Genomic DNA, 20,040 nt, shown 5'->3' on the forward strand with positions numbered 1-20,040 from the left:
TTCCTTCTTGTGTCTCTGAGGGAGTTGAAGATTAGTTAGTTATAGTTGAAGATTAATTAGGATAGAAAGTGAATTAGATACATTTTGAACTTACCAAAATAGAATAGATAATGAAATTATTTTCTCTGAATTTGTCAAATACAAATGGACTAGACATTGTTTAGATATTTATTACTTATATATATTGTATATAGTTATTGTACTTTTGTATATAGTTTTTCTTTTGTTAGTTATAACCTTTTTTTTCCTTTTTATTAAAATAGAAAAGGGGAAATGTGGTAGTATTTTACTTGTACTGAAATGTCATTTTAATTGTATGTTAATAAATAAAGTTGCCTGGGGGTCAAAGCTTAGAGCCATAGCAAGTGCGTGGCACCGGTGGCGCACGCCTTTAATCTCATTACCATAGAGGACCTGGAGGGCTGTACATGCATGCAGTGACGAGGCAGTCACGTATTTGGGTTTACAATCAATGAGAAGGCAGAACAGCTAGACTATATAAAGACATACACACAGGAAGTAGGTCCCTTCTTTTCGGAGAGCCCTTTGGCTGAAGCAGGAAAGGAAAGGCTCTTAGTTCTGACCTCTTGGCTTTCTTCTCTGAATTGGCTCTGTGTTTCTTATTTAATAAGACGGTTGGTTACATCTACACCCTGTAATCCTTGTATGGCTGAGGTCTAACGAGGTTTGCCATTCACATCTGCATGCCTATTGCTGTGTTCCTAATTTAGCTCACATTTATGAAGTCATGTTGATCAGACATTATGTGTCTTTATGGATAATGTATATATTCCTAAGAGACATAATCTCACAACACACTCACAGGTCCTCAGGCACTTAGATTCTTTCTGTTCCATCTTCATCAATGAAACCTGAACCTTAGGGGAGTATTTACTGTAAATGTATCAATTGGAACTGGGATCCACAATTATTCAATTTGATTGCTTGTGGCCTTGTATAATTGTATGCATCTGTTTCAATATGCCATATCCTTAAAGAGATCTGAAGAATAGACTTAATTGTAGGTATGAGAACAAATATTTAGAATGTTTAGGGACTATGCTATTTTAGTAAAGTGGCAGTTATAGCTTCTCCTCTGAGATCCAAGACTTCACTAGTTCTTGGTTGTTGCTTTGGTTTCCATAACTAGGGTTGGTTTTCCTTTTGAGAAGTAGTAAATATGTTCGAGTATAGCTAACAATAGCATTTGTGAAACCTCCTAGCCTAGTATATAGACATAAGAGCAAAAGAGTCACCATAGCTAGGACAAAACTCACAGTAGTAAAAGTCTAACAATGTTATACAATTTTGCTTCTATTTAATGATGTGGAAATAGAAAATATTTTACTTCATATATTGAATGTATTTGTATGAAATGGTGATAAATTCTGGAGAAATATGTAACAGTAAAGTGGCATGTTGTAACCTATTCATGATTTTAAATGAGGAGTATATACTAATTCAAGGAAAAGCAGTTAATTGGAAGAAGCATTCAGATAAATGATGTGCAAATGCGCAGAACAAAAGGGAACTGGGGGTAGTCAGCTGGAGTTAAAACAGGTGGAAATGCGACATACCTCATATGAGGGCAATAAGGGATCCATGTAGTTAGACATGGTTACTTGTTCTGATTGACTGACATTTGAAATTGGGAAATAAAATATAATTCATAGTAAGTCTACATTCTAACTTAGCTTGCAAAATATTATTCAATGACTGATGAAGTCTTATGTTCATAGAAGATTATATTTACATTTTGAAAATGCCATAATCTTCAGTATAATTACATAAACTTGAATGAAATCATGATAATTTAGTGAAGGGCCTTCACACCTTATGAAACAGATGGATATTCTTGTACAAATCTGGTATATTAAAAGTTGAATATAAAATAAAATTTTGATCTATATATTTTACCACAGCTATTGAAAGACAAGATAAAATTTTACTAGGAAACACTTTCAAAATTTAAAACAACATGTGATGAGTACAATTGAAAAAGAGAATATACTTGATGCTTTCAAGCAATTTAAATCAATAACATGAATCTTACAGTCTATATTATAGAAGAATATGGTGGGGTGGTGGGACTGGCCATCTTTAATCCCAGAAGAGGTGTTGTGAGGCTGTCCATCTCAGATGAGCAGAGGCAGATGTAGGTAGAACTCTATGCGTTCAAAGTATCATGATATTCACAGAAGGTTTCAGACAAGCCCAGATACATACTGAGTCCTGTCCTTATGAAAATGCAACCTGGATTTCAATAGGTCCAGTATAAAGAGGCTCTAGTTCAATTGGATGACTGTAGACAGAAATTTTCCTGTAAGCAGATGATGTAAAAGCACAAAGAATCGCCCGGGCGGTGTTGGCGCACGCCTTTAATCCCAGCACTCGGGAGGCAGAGCCAGGTGGATCTCTGTGAGTTCGAGGCCAGCCTGGGCTACCAAGCGAGTCCCAGGAAAGGCGCAAAGCTACACAGAGAAACCCTGTCTCGAAAAAACGAAATAAAAAAAAAAAGCACAAAGAATCAAACCCACACTCTAATTGCATAACACATATTTGCAGTAGAGATCAACTGGACCTCATCTTTGAAATTCATGTTTTAATATGAGAACTGTGTTGAGTTTTGAACTAGGTTTTGAGAGGGTTATTCCTTCTAGAATGTGGCTTGTTCCTGATATGATGAATTGAGTTCTTATCTGGCCTTATTAAGATAATATAGCACTTAGGGGCAAAAATGAAGCCGAGGAGGGCTGCACTAGAAGCCAAGATAGAGAAGACTTCCATAGCCACCATGACCTTCCCCTTGGTGCTGTGGTAGACAGGGAGGAATGTGATCCACACACAGAAGAACACCAGCATGCTGAATGACAGGAACTTGGCTTCATTGAATGTGTCAGGCAGATTCCGTGACATGAAAGCCATCGTAAAACTCCCAATTGCCAAGGAGCAGAGATATGCCAGTATACCATGGAAGGCGAAATCTGAGCCCTTGTTACACACAAGGATGATATGTCCATGTTCAGCATGAACATCTTGGTCAAGGAAGGGAGGAGAGGTCCCTAGCCATATTCCACAGAGGACTAGGTGGATCAGAGTACATATGGGGATGATGAAGTTCGGAGCCTTTGATATTATTAACCACCTCACCACTCTCCTTGGAAAAGTAACCTTGAAGGCAATAACCACAGTGATAGCTTTGGCCAACACAGCGGCAAGAGCTACAGTGAAAGCACCTCCAAATGTGATCTGCTGCAGGATACAGGTTGCAGTATTGGGATGGCCAATGAAGAGCAAGGCACATAGGAAACAGACAGTGAGTGTGATAAGCAATGTGTAACTAAGGGTCCTATTATTAGCTTTGACAATTGGAGTGTCTCTGTGCTTCACAAAGAGTCCAAGAACCACAGTCGTGAGTACAGAGAAGCACAGAGCTATGGTTGTGAGAGACATCCCCAAGGGGTCCTCATGGTTAAGAAAACTCACAGCTTTCTGGAGGCAGTGTTTCTTCTCTGTGTCTGCATAATGACTCTCTGGACACTTCATGCAATTTTCCATATCTGATCAGAAATGAGGTGAGATTTAATCCAAGCTGAAGTTATTCCTTTTATTCTCAGCCATTTCTCTGTACTTTTTGACAGAACTGCTATCTACATCACTTTCTTTTTTCTCAGGGAGAAAGAAACACAAACTGTAGTGAACATTTTCATATTTATACTACTCAACTTCCTTATCTGATATTTCAGTTATTATTTATGTGAAGTTATAAAGTATGTTGATCCAACTCAGCCCTCTTTCCTCTTGCTACATTGCTCAACATCTCCCTCTTTTAGTTCCCAACTTATTGTGCTCTCTTATCTCACCTTTTACATTTTAATACTCACTGAGTCTATTCAGTGCAGCTAGTATTTACATATTATGGAGGCATCACCTGGAATATGGGCAACATTTCAGAGTCCACAACCTTAAAGAAAAAGTGATGTTCCTCTTTTGGTAGTAGTTATCAATTACTAGTAGCTTCTCTTACAACTCATCTTCTTTATAGTGATATAAATTAAGTACACTTTACACTTTTCTCTCTTATATGCCTTCAAGCCTCTTGTGCTATTGGTGTATCTCTTTTGGAAGTTATTAGAAAACTGAAATACAATATGTAAACTTACTTTATTTCTGAAACCACATCATAATTCATACCACATTATTAATTTAAATAGTGCAAAAGAGGGAGTATGCTCTTGAAATTATTTTCATAAAATACACTTTTTAAACATAGAGTCTCATTTTTCTTATCATTATAAAATGCTTCCTGTTTTCTAGTATTGACTCTTCTTTGTGGAAGCTTTAGTGAATAGGCATTACTATGTTGTAACAGGCTTGACTAGTGCACTAGTGAATAGTCGTCATTCAAACTGGGGAAAGGTTAGAACTATTGAGACAGTTTTAGGGAATGAAATAAAACAGTTTATAATATTCTGCTCTTGAAAATTCATAAAATTCATCTTGTATTTGAAATACAAAATAGCGATTTATGCATGCCAGATTGCCACTGTCATTTTTTGTATGATTTTAAAAAGAAACTCATCACCAGATTTTCAATATTATTTTGTTGACAAATTTCATTAGCATATTATTGAATTCACTTTAGAAGAATAAAACTTATTTCTATATGCCTTGTAAATAATGTTTCCTTCAGCTATTGTGACACATTGTTTTATCTGTTCTTAGCACCTGCTTTTAAGGTAAAACTTCAGGCTCTGTTATTTCCTTCCCTTTTTTGTGGAGGTGTTCATTTTGTTTTAGTTTTCTAAGTTCTAATGGATGACTCACATGTATAACTCCATTCCTTACTAAAGGCACATGACACATATAATAAAAAAAACTACTCTGTGTGTGTGTGTGTGTGTGTGTGTGTGTGTGTGTGTGTATGTGTGAATATGTGCATGCATATTCACTAAAAGTGTGTTTCTTTTGAATAACGGCTTGAGGGCAGAGTCTTTTACATCTCAATGTGAGAAGTCCATGAAAGACGTTGCAGAAAGAATGTAAAAGCCAGAGGTCATGAACTACTTCATGGGAATAGAAACTTGCAGACACAGCAGGGCTGTTGAATATATAAATTCAAGGTTTGATATCATGCATATAACAAACATGTGAAAGCTCAGGGCAGACCAAATATCATTATGTATGGAGAGTTGGCATAAAGTACTACACTGAACTGAGAAGCTATTTGACCTCATAGCTGCTATAAGGGTAAGACACTTAAAACTTTAAGAATGTGGCAGTAGGAATTAGTTCATATTCCATCAGGGACTTCACTCCAAAGAGTATTTGGGTAGCAGAAACTGAATTCAACGAGTTTTTCTTAATTTTTTTTAAATAGGAGAGAAAAAAAGTTAAGTAGGAAAGGAGAAGATTTGGGAGGGTATGAATATGATCAAAATGCATAGTATGAAATTCTCAAAGAATAGAAAACATTTCAAAATTTCAAAATTGAAGCAAACCTCGTCACAAATTTAGTACTAGGTATGGAAATTCTAGCTTTTAAAGATTTTTCTTTCCAATGAATTATGCTGTGAATATGTTCATGAACTATTCTTCTTCTTTTTTTTTTTTTTTGGTTTTTCGAGACAGGGTTTCTCTGTGTAGCTTTGTGTCTTTCCTGGAACTCAGTTGGTAGTCCAGGCTGGCCTCGAACTCACAGAGATCCGCCTGCCTCTGCCTCCCAAGTGCTGGAATTGAAGGCGTGCTCCACCACCGCCGGGCATGAACTATTCTTCTAAATGGAGATTCTATATTCCATTGAAGCTCTTATGTCTTGGTACAACTCTCAGTAACAGACTGATGGAACTGCTTTGAGGATGTTGTTTTATATACCGTTTCTAAGAATTATCGCAGAAAAATGGACATTATTCTATTCATTAAGGAAATTTGAAATTTTAGTTATGCTGTACAGTCAATAATTATATAGTGGGAATATCAAACACAAATTGCTAATTTTCTGTTCTTGCTGGGAAGAATCATTATTAAAATAACCTATCCTACATTTAGGTGAGTTCTAATCATTATTGAATTACAGTTAGGAAAACATCAAATTTGTGTACTTTATTACTATGTGTTAAATTATGTGGGGAAATAAAGCATATTGATTAGTACAGAGAAAAGGGGTTTCCTGCAGTAAACAATAGCTGAAATTGATCATAAAGTAAAACAATTATAAATTTCAGTGTATACTCTGCACTATTTCAAGACATGGTGATGCACATTTCATATCCTAAATAAGAGAAGGAATACATTACTCTGACTTCTCTCTAGATATTTTTCAGTTTTTAAGATAATGCAGAATCCTGTAGAAATGTGGAACCATTCCTGGAAGATTTATTCTTACCTGTCTCATTGGAAATCTCATTGTCTGCACAAGGAGTGCAATCATAGCAGCAAACAGCCTTGCCCTCTAGGGAAATTTTCCTGAATCCAGGCCCACAGCTCTCACTGCACACAGACTTAGGAAGCTGAGAAAAATGGGAGCAAAGTTACCAAATTCTCATGGTTTATTGAAAGTCTCAATAATATTTTTAATAACACATAATTAATTTGCAAGTTTTATTCCTATAAAAGTAGAAAATGAATTTGAGCATCTGTGATCTATTCAAAATTGGTCTGAGGATTATACCATTATTAGACAGTTTGGATCATAATGAGGTAAGGACAAGTTTGATGCAGGGAGGTCATAGAAGACATCACCTAGAAGGTCAAGTGGTCCTTCCAGATGGATCTTGTCTCTCTGCTTGCTTTCTAATGTGTTGAGAAACTTTTATTTCCACCATGGTTGTAAATCTTGCTTGTCAACATGACAGGACTTATAATCACGATGTAAACAAATTGTTGGGTATCCCTGTGAGTGTTTTTAAAGAGAAGTTTAAAGGGTTCACTCTAAGAGTGAGCATCACCATTCTATAGGCTGTTGTCTCAGAATTGAGAATGAGAAAAAGGTGATTCATGGTATTTGCTTTTTTCTATTTTTTCTATTGACTGATAATATGATGTCATCAGGAACGTCATGCTCCTAGAGCAATAAATTTCCAAAGATAAGGGCTGAAGGCTCATACTGTCATCCAAAAGAAACACTTGCTTAAGTTATATTAGGTATGTATGTATCTTCAGTAGCTGAACAAGAGATAACATACACATGTGCATGCTATAGTATTTCAATTCAAGGGGTGGATAAAAGAAATGGTAACTGTTTATCTTCTGTAATTTTAAGCATGGAATCAAGATGAACTACTCAAATTTTAGAAACAGTGAAGGAATTCTAATAGAGACATTGTGTATTGGTTTGAATGAAAAGTGGCAATTATAAACACAGATATGTGACTATATATTTCCTCAACGGTGGTGCTATCATGAAAAATATTGCAACTTTAAGAGTTGCAGACTTATTGGCAGAATGAATTCAGGGTTGGGGATTGTGCAAATTTATGACCCGATGTAGTGGGTAGCCATTCCAGCTTTGATCTGGAAGTTCCAACCCCCATTGAGACTTCGGCAACTGTCACGCCTACAAGGCAGGGCCAAGGGAGGCGCCGGGGGACCCGAGATCTGGATCGGCGGGTGCTCTCTCTGTTGCGGGACCCTGGACTGGAGAGGTGGACTGAGCAGAGCTCCAGAGAACACCGCTGGACTGTGATACACCTTCCCCAGACTCCGCGACCTACCTATTCCTTAATTTGTAAGTTACGCCATTAAATAAATCTCCTTTTAACTACGTGGAGTGGCCTTAATAATTTCACCAATATCTGGCGCCCAACGTGGGGCACGAACCCACGACCCTGAGATTAAGAGTCTCATGCTCTACCGACTGAGCTAGCCGGGCTGGTTCTTCGAGCCACTGATTGGCAGTGGCCAGGCAGGAAGTATAGGCGGGACTAACAGAGAGGAGAACTGAGAGAACAGGAAGCTGGGAGGGGAGACACTGCCAGCCGCCATCAGGATAAGGAAGATGTAAAGTACTGGTAAGCCACAAGCCACGTGGCAAGGTATAGATTAATAGAAATGGATTAATTTAAGCTGGAAGAACAGTTAGCAAGAAGCCTGCCACGGCCATACAGTTTGTAACCAATATAAGTCTCTGTGTTTACTTGATCGGGTTTGAGCGGCTTGGGACTGGCGGGTGAGAGAGATTTGTCCTGACTGTGGGCCAGGCAGGAAAACTCTAGCAACAACCCTCATCTAATTCCAGTATTCACTCTCTGCTTCCAGTGTGTGGACTGAGACATTTTGTTTCAGGTTCCTACCCATCTCTCCACGGATGCCACACACTGGCATGCCTCCTGAGTATAAAGGACACTTGAAACTCCAGAACCATAAGTCAGATAAACTCTTTTTTCCAAAAGTCACTTCTGGTGATGGTGTTTGATCTAGCAAGAAAATATAAATTATTCAGTGTTCTGTTGTGAATGTAGAGATTGTCTACATCAGAGTGTCCTGTGAGACATTACGAGGATTGCATATACCACTTCTCAGGTGTACTTAATTTGTGCCAGACTGACAAAATTTAACCCATGAACAACTGAATATTAGCAGACATTTAAAGCTTAAATATGTCCTTTTTTTAAGAATCAAGGGATCATAAAGCACTGTCTTCTTTAGTTAATTTTGTCTTTGTCCTCTGGGAATTTTATAGTACTGGGATTAAATTTCAAAAGTAGAAGTTGTTATACTGGGGGATATATTTGTATTATTATGTTAAGTTTAATGCATTGAGATAATATATAACCCACCTCTGAATATCTTTCTGGCCATCGTATCATCTTCTCAGATAAAGTCAACTGTTGACTCTGGGGAGCATTGGGCAAAAAATTTCCTACTTTCACTTTTAGTCCAAGACCCTTTGGAAAATTCCAAAAGTTGAGAATATCATACTTATCATCATCTAACTTCTGTTTCCATTCTAAAGCCATGTTGCCTCCCACATGGACATTCCTCAAGAAAGGATTAAGCTGAAAGTGATGCAAGAATATGTTTTAATGTAGGTCTGAGAGTTTGACCACCCATGGATTATAGAATAACTCTCAAAGTTCATTATCTGTGGTGTAGGACACAATACTAATGTAGGTGTCATTGAAGGTCAGCAATGGTGATCTATGTAAATGGGATACAATTCTACATCTGAGGAACAGTCAGCCTCAAGCACATCTCCTATTCAAACTTAGGAATGGAGTCAGTGAGTATTAATTGAAGCAAATCTCAATTTCTTTAAAAGAAAGCTATTTCCATTTACACACAGGGTTATCTCAAATTTCATTGAGTAAAATGTGGGTACTTATGACTAAATAGTAGTTAGAAGAAATCATTTATGTACCAATAACTTGGGATAATGAGCTTTCATTGTTTCACTGAGAAAATTCTTAGGTTTCTGGTGTAATCATTATAATGAAAAAAACTGTGCAGCTATTTGTGACACAATTTTTATATTCATTAAAATCATTTCCTCCTTGCCAATAGCAACTTATTCCTAAGCATCATGAACAGAAAATCTGCACTGACCTGGAAGATAGGATAACACATGAAGAATCACCTGTGGATGGATACACACACACACACACACACACACACACACACACACACACACACATACACATATGCATACATGTATGTATATATACATATAGTATATGTAAAATACTGAAATATGTAATATCTACTTTGGTGCCTCTCAAGACTCTCAAAATTTCACATTGTTGATGCTCTAATACAATGGAAGGAATATTACCTGCCAGGGGAAGAACACCATGCTTTCCCCATTTCCAAATGGTTGCATTTGTACTTGCTGAAGACTCATCTTATGGAGACCGTGGGCCACAGTATAGACAGCCTTGTATGTATTGTAGCTGTCTTCATTCATTACCATGTCAAAAATGTGTCTAGGCAGTAATTCCAAGGAAGCATTTGGTTGACAGTTCTCCAAAAGATGACAATCAAGCTCTGAAAATGAGCAGTTGAAGAACAAAAACCACAACTTAGGAAGGTAATTGTCTTCTGGGTATTTATAAGGATTAATTGTTTGGATAAAATTTTTAAATTCAGCCACCTGCTCATGGTGTTGTGAAAAAATGAGACTTCCATGGAATGAATCCAGCAAGAAATAATCAGCGATATTAGTAACATCCCACTCAAAGGTCATGACCCAGACTTTACTCGTCAAAATCTGTTGCCCTATGTTGCTCATTAAACCTTGTAGTGAATCATTGTCACCATAAATGATGATAATATTGGCCAATGTTTCCTGGATGATGCCAAGACTTTTCCAGTATTTGTATGATAATGAATTCAAGGTACTTTGGATCATTTCAATAAAAGCGATGCAGACTTGATTTTTCTCCATCTTTTCTCTGATATCTGCTAGAAACTGAGTCCCTCTATGATCATCTCGGATAAGCAGACCAATCCAGGTCCAGCCAAAATGAAGCATCAAAGAGACCATGGCAAGAGACAGAGTTGTGCCTTTGGGGGCCATCTGGTAAAGAGAAGTAAACTGACCTCGGTCACTGAAGATAGGCTCAAAAGGACCAACAGTGAGCTGAAGAGAAAAAAAATTGGAAATAAGAGAAAGAACAATGGTATTAAGCACAATCCTTGTTCTGCAGAAACGGATGGAAATGGTTAGCACAATGATGGATTCACCCTGATTGTAAAGACAAATTTCTGTGAGAGATGTTTTCAGTAAATGACTGGCCTATTTTCTATTTTTGTTAATCCTCCTTGTCTACTCCAACCTCCCTTTTCTTTTCCCAGTTCCTTAAATAGAGATCCATCTCCAACTGTCTGGACAATTGTCATTGATATCTAACTAATCCAAATACACCGTTTTACCTATGGACATACCTGAAATGTCAACAAAGGAGATCTGCATTTATATCCCATACACTCCTCACCTGTGGAAATTTGTAGAGCTGAAGCAGTGTCCCAATATGGGCAGATTTTGCCCACGATGGTCCTGTTATTGCAGCAGTTAACTTTCTCTCATTTACACAGTTATAATTACAGTAAAGACTCTGATGACTACTCAGGCCTGTGATCCAAAAAAAAGCATTCGTAAGAATGTTTTTCTCACTGTATGGGACATTATAGAAGTCAAATCCCAGAGATATGTTGGGTAAAAGATGAGGGTTCCTGTTGATCTCCTCAATGGCAAATACCAGGGCCAGAACCAACTGGTGTAATTTAAAATTATACCTGCAGAGATCGAGTAAAAACATACATGAGGGAATTACAGAACTGCAGATTCCAACTTCCAAGACTAAGGGACAGATTCCAGAATTCCTGAGTGCAGCTGGGTATTTCAGTGTTTGTGGAAACTGCACTGCCTCTATATATAAACACAAAGTAGGAAAACTAAGGCCCTAATCTTGACCGAGACTAAATGAAAGACATTCAAGGCTTTAAAAATATCTCTGAATTTAGCTCCAGCCCTAGAACTTCCACATGCCTCAAAACCTTTTCATTGCAAGTCCATGACACAAAAGACAAAGGGGTTTTACCCAAATGTTGGGACCATGGAAATTCCCTGTGATACATCAATCCAAATGACTGGACCCTGTAGCCATAGGATGGCCTTTCTGTCAAATATGTGTGGAGAGTACTGCTAGCTTAATAAAAGAATGCAATTGAGTTAAATGTGTTGAGATCTGACACTCACAGTATCTACAAAAATGAGATCTTCTACTGAGGAAAGAAATGAACTGTTAATGACTGTTTGACCCAGTATAATACTCTACTCTTGGCCCCAACTTGAGTTCAGTTTGTCATCAATCCAGTTATCCCTCTTGCCTGATGATGACCTACAGGTGCTCATACAAGACTGTCACCAGATAAAAGATGAAACCAGGAACATGCGAGATGCAATACTTACTTTTAATAAAATTATTTTTGCCTAAACCAGGAACCTCATTCCATTTAGAGGAACTGATTGACCTAGACCAGTATCTCATATGAGGAAAAGGAAAATCCACTACTATATACATGGACCATCAGTTGATATGATTTTACAAGTGGGTATGTCAACTGTGTGATCTATAGAGAAAGATGGCTTCATATGTTGATATTTTATTTGTATTAAAATGTTATTTGTATGTTAATAAATAAAGTTGCCCGGGGGTCAGAGCTATTAGCAAGCCATAGGAAAGCAGGGCAGTGGTGGCATATGCTTGTAATCCCAGCACTTGGTAGGCAGAGCTGGGTAAGTCTCTGTGTGTTCAGGGATACAGCCATTATTGGATACACATGCCTTTAATCTCAATACCTATCATGGAAAACCTGGAGGCCTATACAGACAGGCCGTGAGGAGGCGGTCATGTAGTTGGGTTTACAACCAATGAGAAGGCAGGACAGGAACTCTATATAAAGACTTTAACACAGGGGTAGCTCTGGTTTGGAGAGGTAGGACCACTGCAGGAGGAAGGGTAAGGTTTTAGCTCTTAGCTCTGACCTCTTGGCTTTCTTCTTTGCATTGGTTCTCTGTTTCTTATTTAATAAGAAGGTTGTTTACATCTACATTTGGCACCCAACATGGAGCCTGCCCTGCTGAACAGGGCCCCTGCCTGTAAAGCCAAGGCTTGACTTGGCTCAAGCAGCTATGCTTTCTCTCTCTCTCTCTCTCTCTCTCTCTCTCTCTCTCTCTCTCTCTCTCTCTCTGGATTCACACCTCGAACACCAGGTGGCTGTTTTGAAATTCCCTCGGACTCTACTGTTCTACCCAGACTTGGTAAGTCAATTAACATATCTATTTAAAAGAGAATTTTTTTCTACATTAAAAAAATGAGCTTTATGTGTACATTGGAAGAAAATTGTGCTTTGTTTGAAATTTTAGGCACTCTGACAATGGAACAACTATATGACAAGATTAATATTGATCAAATTATTCAGTTTGTTACATTTCTTATCCTCATTTTACTATTTAAAAAGATAGTCAATTTAAGTGTCAGGAAAACAGTCTTAGAAAAACTTGTTAAACCGGTAAAAATGAATTATAGAGAAATTCAAATTCAGACAGAAGAAATAAACAGTAAAGTTGTTTCAAAATTGGATCATAAGGTTACAGAAAGAAAGCCAGTTTTCACACAATTACCCTTAATTTATCTGGTAGCCATACAGCAGCTACTGATGAAGAGAATGAACAAAATACTTGGGTTCCAGTTAAAATGTTAGACTTAAGAAGATTTAAGGAGGCAATAGCATCTTATGGCATGCACTCCCCATATGTAAAGCAAATGTTAAACACCTGGTCAACTTGTAATAGGATTCTACCAAAGGACTGGCAGGATTAGGCACAGGCTGTTCTTGAACCCGGACAAAATTTCCAGTGGAAAATGTGGTTCAATAGTGAGTCTAAAAATATAGAAAAACAATGGAGGGATAACGGAATACAAGTCTGCCAGGATCAGCGTATTGGAGAAGGCCAATATGCTTCAGTACAAACACAATGTTTATATGATGTCCAAACCCTAGTTCTATGTTGAACAGAAGCTTTGAATGCATGGGACAGAGTTGAAGAACCAGGAAAAAAACTCAGTCATTTACAAAGGTTATACAGGGCCCAAAAGAATCTTTCACAGATTTTTTTTACGAAGATTGACTTCAGCAGTACAGAGAATGGTCCCGAATTCAGAGGCTAGTCAGATAATAATTGAATCTTTGGCCTTTGAGAATGCAAATACAGCATGCAAAAGAATAATCAGGCCATTAGGCAAGATCTGCACCTTTGGAAATTTGGATTAGAGACACAGTTAAAGTTGAGGTTTATGACCATGATGATATGTGGGTAGGAGAAGCAATTTCAAAAGGTTTGAGAAAAGTTAGATGTTTTGGATGTGGAAAGCAAGGACATTTGAAAAGGGATTGTAAACAGGTCATTCCTAGAAATAATGTTTCTTCAAGGAACACTGGCAACAGAATGCCCCTTCCTTCTGGTGTATGCAGAAGGTGTGGTAAGGGAAAACACTGGACCAACGAATGTAGATCAACAAGGGACAGACAGGGTAATCCTCTGCCTCGAGCTTCGGGAAACTCCCAGAGGGGCCTCAGGCAGGCCCCCACAGTAAATCCAGTTCAAACCATTCCTGCAGTTGTAGAGGAAACCCCTACTCAAAGCAACTAAATAACCAAATGTCTATTGGAATAAATCATGTTAGTCGAGATGATGAAACAGAGAAAATAGGAAATACAGGAAAAAACATAAAGAAAATTTTTTGGCAAACTTCTATTAATGAACAAAGACCAAAACTAACAATAAAAATAAATGGTGTTTTGTTGTCTGGTCTGGTAGACACAGGTGCTGACATTACCATAATTGCACCAGAATTTTGGCATCCAACTTGGCCTCTTGAGGAGGTAAACGTTCAACTGTTAGGAATTGGGACATTATCCCGAGTGAAACAAAGTATAAGATGGCTTGAATGTATAGGTCCAAAAGGACAGAAAGGAAAATTAAAACCATATATGGCTAACATAGCTATGAACCTGTGGGGTTGAGACTTGTTACAACAATGGAATACTCAGATTAATATCCCTCCAATCTCAGAAACAAATCATAAATTAGTACATGTTTCTGAGAGAAATATTAAAAGATATTATTCTAATGAGTGCTCACCAGCCATCCATGTCATACAAGAACAGGGCACAACAACTGATAATCTTCCAAAAACACTAATAGGTCTACCTTTAAAATGGTCAACAGACAAGCCTGTATGTGTTCAGCAATGGCCTTTAACAACAGAGAAATTCCAGGCTTTACAAGAGCTGGTGGAAGAACAATTAAATGCTCATCATATTGAAGAATCAACCAGCCCTTGGAATTCTCCTGTATTTGTTATTAAAAAGAAATCTGGTAAATGGAGAATGGTAACAGACCTTAGAGCAATTAACAAAGTAATTCAGCCAATGGGCTCTTTACAATCTGGAATTCCTTTGCCTACTCTGTTACCAAAAGGATGGCCTCTCATAGTTATTGATTTAAAAGACTGTTTCTTTTCAATACCCTTTCAAGAAAAAGACAGAGAAACATTTGCTTTCACAGTGCCTAGTTATAATAATTCTCAACTGGTTAAAAGATTTCAATGGAGGGTTCTCCCACAGGGAATGTTGAATAGCCCAACTTTGTGCCAATATTTTGTGCAACAGCCATTGGAAGTGATATGTAAAAATTTTCCTAAATCTATAATTTATCATTATATGGATGATATTTTATTAGCTGACTCAAATGCAGATACTTTAGAAAGAATGTTTGAAGAAGTAGAGAAAATTTTGCCTTGCTGGGGATTACAAATTGCTCCTGAAAATATACAAAGAGGAGATTCTATTAATTATTTAGGATATAAAATAGAGCTACAAAAAATTAGACCTCAAAAGGTACAAATTAGGAGAGATCAACTACAGACGCTTAATGACTTTCAAAGATTATTTGGAGACATTTCTCATCTAAGAACTATTGTTGGGGTCAAAAATGATGAACTAAATAATTTGTTTAAAACCTTAGAAGGTGAAAAGGACATAAATAGTCCAAGAGAATTATCACCTGAATCTGAAAAGAATTGGCCTTGGTAGAAAAGAAAGTACATGAAGGGCACTTAGATCATATTGATCCAAAGCTGGATTGCATTTTGGTTATTTTACATTCTAGGCATTCTCCTACAGGAATATTAATGCAAAGGGAAGATATTATATTGGAATGGATATTTTTACCAAATAAACCAAATAAAAAATTAAAAACTTATGTGGAAAAAAATCTCTTTTACATATGTGGGTGCCCTTGTGTTTGGGGCATAAATGTTCAGAATTGAGACTTCGTCTTGGTGGATCTTTCCTGTGATGAGTATGTAATGCCCTTCTTGATCTCTTTTGATTGATTTTAGTTTGATGTCTATTTTGCTGGATATCAGGATGGCTACACCCGCTTGTTTCTTAAGATAATTTGATTGGAGAGTCTTTTCCGAGCCTTTTATTTTTAGGTACTGTCTATCTTTGAATTTGAGATGTGTTTCTTGTATGCAGCAGAAAGATGGGTCCTGCTTTCGTATCTATTCTGTAAGCCTATGTCTTTTTATAGGTGAATTAAGTCCATTGATATTGAGGGATATTAATGACCAGTGATTGTTCATTCCTGTTATTTTTTGGTGGTGATGTGTGTGTACTTCTCTTCATTGGGGTTTACTGTTGTGGCTTTATCTATTGCCTGTGTTTTCTAGGGTGTATCTGACTTCCTTAGGTTGGAATTTTCTTTCTAGTGCTTTCTGTAGGGCTGGGTTTGTGGATAAGTATTGTTTAAATCTGGCTTTGTCATGGAATGTCTTGTTCACTCCATCTATGATGATTGAAAGTTTTGCTGGGTATATTAGTCTAGACTGACATCCATGGTCTCTTAGTGTCTGCATTACATCTGTCCAGGTCCTTCTGGCTTTCAAAGTCTCCATTGAGAAATCGGGTGTTATTCTGATGGGTTTGCCTTTATAAGTCACTTGGCCTTTTTCCTTTGCTGCTCTTAATATTCTTTCTTTATTCTGTACGCTTAGTTGTTTAATTATTATGTGGCGAGGGGACTTTTTTGGGGGTCTAGTCTGTTTGGTGTTCTATAGGCTTCTTGTATCTCTGTAGGCATTTCCTTCTTTAAGTTGGGAAAGTTTTCTTCTATGATCTTGTTGAATATATTTTCTGTGCCCTTGAGTTGGCATTCTTCTCCTTCTTCTACCCCTATTATTTGTAGGTTTGGTCTTTTCATGGTGTCCCAAATTTCTTGGACATTTTGGTTCATGACTTTGTTGGCTTTAAGAGATCAAGAAGGACATTACATACTCATCACAGGAAAGATCCACCAAGATGAAGTCTCAGTTCTGAACATTTACGCCCCAAACACAAGGGCACCCACATATGTAAAAGAAACATTACTAAAGCTTAAAGCACATATAAAACCCCACACATTAATAGTGGGAGACCTCAACACCCCACTTTCACCACTGGACAGATCTCCCAAATTGAAACTTAACAGATAAATAAAGGACTTAACTGATGTCATAACTCAAATGGACTTAATCGATATCTACAGAACATTCCATCCTAACAAAAAAGAATATACCTTCTTCTCAGCCCCACATGGAACCTTCTCTAACATCGACCATATACTTGACCATGAAACAAATCTAAACAGATACAAAACAATTGGAATAACCTCCTGTGTTCTATCAGACCACCATGGTCTAAAGTTGGATTTCAACAACAACAAAATTTACAGAAAACCTACAATCTCATGGAAACTGAATAATACCCAACTGAATCACCAATGGGTTAAGGAAGAAATAAAGAAAGAAATTAAAGACTTCCTAGAGATCATTGAAAATGAAGCCACCACATATCCAAACCTATGGGACACTATGAAAGCAGTACTAAGAGGGAAATTCATAGCACTAAATGCCCACATAAATAAGTTGGAGAAATCTCACACTAGTGACTTAACAGCACACCTGAAAGCTCTAGAACAACAAGAAGAAAAGTCTCCCAGGAAAAATAGACGCCAGGAAATTATCAAAGTGAGAGCTGAAATCAATAAAATAGAAACAAAGAGAACAATACAAAAAATTAATGAAAGAAAGAGTTGGTTCTTTGAGAAAATCAACAAGATAGACAAGCCCTTATCAAAAATAAAAAAAAAAAGAGAGAGAGAGCATCCAAATCAACAAAAATCAGAAATGAAAAGGGGGACATAACAACAGCTATTGAGGAAATCCAGAGAATCATCAGGTCATACTTCAAAAACCTCTATTCCACAAAACTGGAAAACCTAAAAGAAATGGATAACTTTCTGGATAGGTACCACATACCTAAGTTAAATCAAGACCAGATAAACTATTTGAATAGTCAAATAACCCCTAAGGAAATAGAAACAGTCATTAAAAGTCTCCCAACCAAAAAAAGCCCAGGACCAGATGGTTTCAGTGCAGAATTCTACCAAATCTTCAAAGAAGAGTTAATACCAATACTCTCTAAATTGTTCCACACAATTGATACAGAAGGAACATTACCAATCAACTTCTATGAGGCTACAATTACCCTGATTCCTACACCAAACAAGGATACAACAAAGAAAGAGAACTACAGACCGATCTCCCTCATGAACATTGATGCAAATATACTCAATAAAATACTGGCAAACAGACTCCAAGAACACATCAAAACAATTATCCACCATGATCAAGTAGGCTTCATTCCAGGGATACAAGGGGGGTTCAACATACGAAAGTCCGTCAATGTAATACACCATATAAACAAACTCAAAGAAAATAACCACATGATCATCTCACTAGATGCAGAAAAGGCATTTGACACAGTCCAACACCCTTCATGATAAAGGTCTTGGAGCGATCAGGAATACAGGGAACATACCTAAACATAATAAAGGCAATTTACAGCAAGCCAACAGCCAACAACAAATTAAATGAAGAGAAACTCAAAGCAATTCCACTAAAATCAGAAATGAGGCAAGGCTGTCCACTCTCCCCGTACTTATTCAATATAGTACTTGAAGTTCTAGCCAGAGCAATAAGACAACATAAGGAGATTAAGGGGATACAAATTGGAAAGGAAGAAGTCAAGATTTCCATATTTGCAGATGTCATGATAGTATACTTGAGCAACCCCAAAGATTCTACCAAGGAACTGATACAGCTTATAAACACCTTCAGCAACATAGCAGGATACAACATCAACTCAAAGAAATCAGTAGCCCTCCTATATACAATGGACAAAGATGCGGAGAAGGAAATCAGAGATACATCTCCCTTTACTACAGCCACAAATGACATAAAATACCTTGGGGTAACACTAGCCAAACAAGTGAAGGAAGGACCTGTATGACAAGAACTTTAAGTCCCTGAAAAACGATATTGAAGAAGATGTCAGAAAATGGAAAGATCTCCCATGCTCATGGATAGGCAGGACTAACATAGTAAAATGGCAATCTTACCAAAAGCAGTCTACAGATTCAATACAATCCCCATCAAAATACCAAAACAATTCTTCACAGACCTGGAAAGAATAATACTCAACTTCATATGGAAAAACAAAAAACCCAGGATAGCCAAAAGAATCCTGTACAATAACACAACCTCTGGAGGCATCAAGATCCCTGACTTAAAGCTTTACTATAGAGCTACAGTAATAAAAACAGCTTGGTACTGGCATAAAAACCGACATTTGACTAATGGAATCGAATTGAAGTCCCTGACATTAATTCGCACACCTATGAACATATAATTTTTGACAAAGAAGCCAAAAGTGCACAATGGAAAAAAGAAAGCATCTTCAACAAATGGTGCTGGCAAAACTGGATACCAACATGTAGAAGGCTGCAAATAGATCCATATCTATCACCGTGCACAAAACTTAAGTCCAAATGGATCAAGGACCTCAACATAAATCCAGCTACTCTGAATCTGCTAGAAACGAAAGTAGGAAGTAGTCTTTAATGCATTGGCATAGGAGACCACTTCCTAAATAGAACACCAGCAGCACAGACACTGAGAGAAACAATCAACCAATGGGACCTCTTGAAACTGAGAAGCTTTTGTAGAGCAAAGGATACTGTCAACAAGGCAAAGCGACAGCCTACAGAATGGGAAAAGATCTTCACCAACCCCACATCTGACAGAGGACTGATATCCAGAATATATAAGGAACTCAAGAAATTAGACATCAAAATGCCCAACAGTCCAATTAAGAAATGGGCTATAGAACTAAACAGAGAATTCTCAATAGAGGAAACTCAAATGGCTGAAAGACATTTAATTAATTGCTCAACATCCCTAATCATCAGGGAAATGCAAATCAAAACAACTCTGAGATACCACCTTACGCCTGTCAGAATGGCTAAGATCAAAAACACTGAAGACACCCTATGCTGGAGAGGATGTGGAGCTAGGGGAACTCTCCTCCACTGCTGGTGGGAATGCAATTTGTACAACCGCTTTGGAAATCGATATGGTGCTTTCTTAGAAAGTT

At 37.5% G+C, this 20,040-nt stretch overlaps 1 protein-coding gene and 1 non-coding gene across 2 annotated transcripts in view; both read right to left on the minus strand.

Moving 5' to 3' along the window:
* Nucleotides 1-2,631: 2,631 nt before the first annotated feature.
* The window catches only part of LOC128124283 (vomeronasal type-2 receptor 116-like), a 61,759-nt gene continuing 44,350 nt past the window's right edge, over nt 2,632-20,040 (minus strand). The window contains exons 8-13 of the mRNA XM_052760446.1: nt 10,932-11,232; nt 9,770-10,576; nt 8,778-8,996; nt 6,386-6,509; nt 4,729-4,731; nt 2,632-3,560 (exon numbers count right to left, since the gene is read on the minus strand). Coding sequence (XP_052616406.1) covers nt 2,632-3,560; nt 4,729-4,731; nt 6,386-6,509; nt 8,778-8,996; nt 9,770-10,576; nt 10,932-11,232 — 2,383 coding nt within the window. The remainder of the gene's footprint in view (nt 3,561-4,728; nt 4,732-6,385; nt 6,510-8,777; nt 8,997-9,769; nt 10,577-10,931; nt 11,233-20,040) is intronic.
* On the minus strand, nt 7,798-7,870 carry Trnak-cuu (transfer RNA lysine (anticodon CUU)). The gene has a single exon. It is a non-coding gene; the product is annotated as a tRNA-Lys (tRNA).

This window comes from Peromyscus californicus, unplaced genomic scaffold, assembly GCF_007827085.1.
Source record: "Peromyscus californicus insignis strain IS unplaced genomic scaffold, ASM782708v3 Scaffold_4__1_contigs__length_199733344, whole genome shotgun sequence".
Lineage (NCBI taxonomy): Eukaryota > Metazoa > Chordata > Mammalia > Rodentia > Cricetidae > Peromyscus > Peromyscus californicus.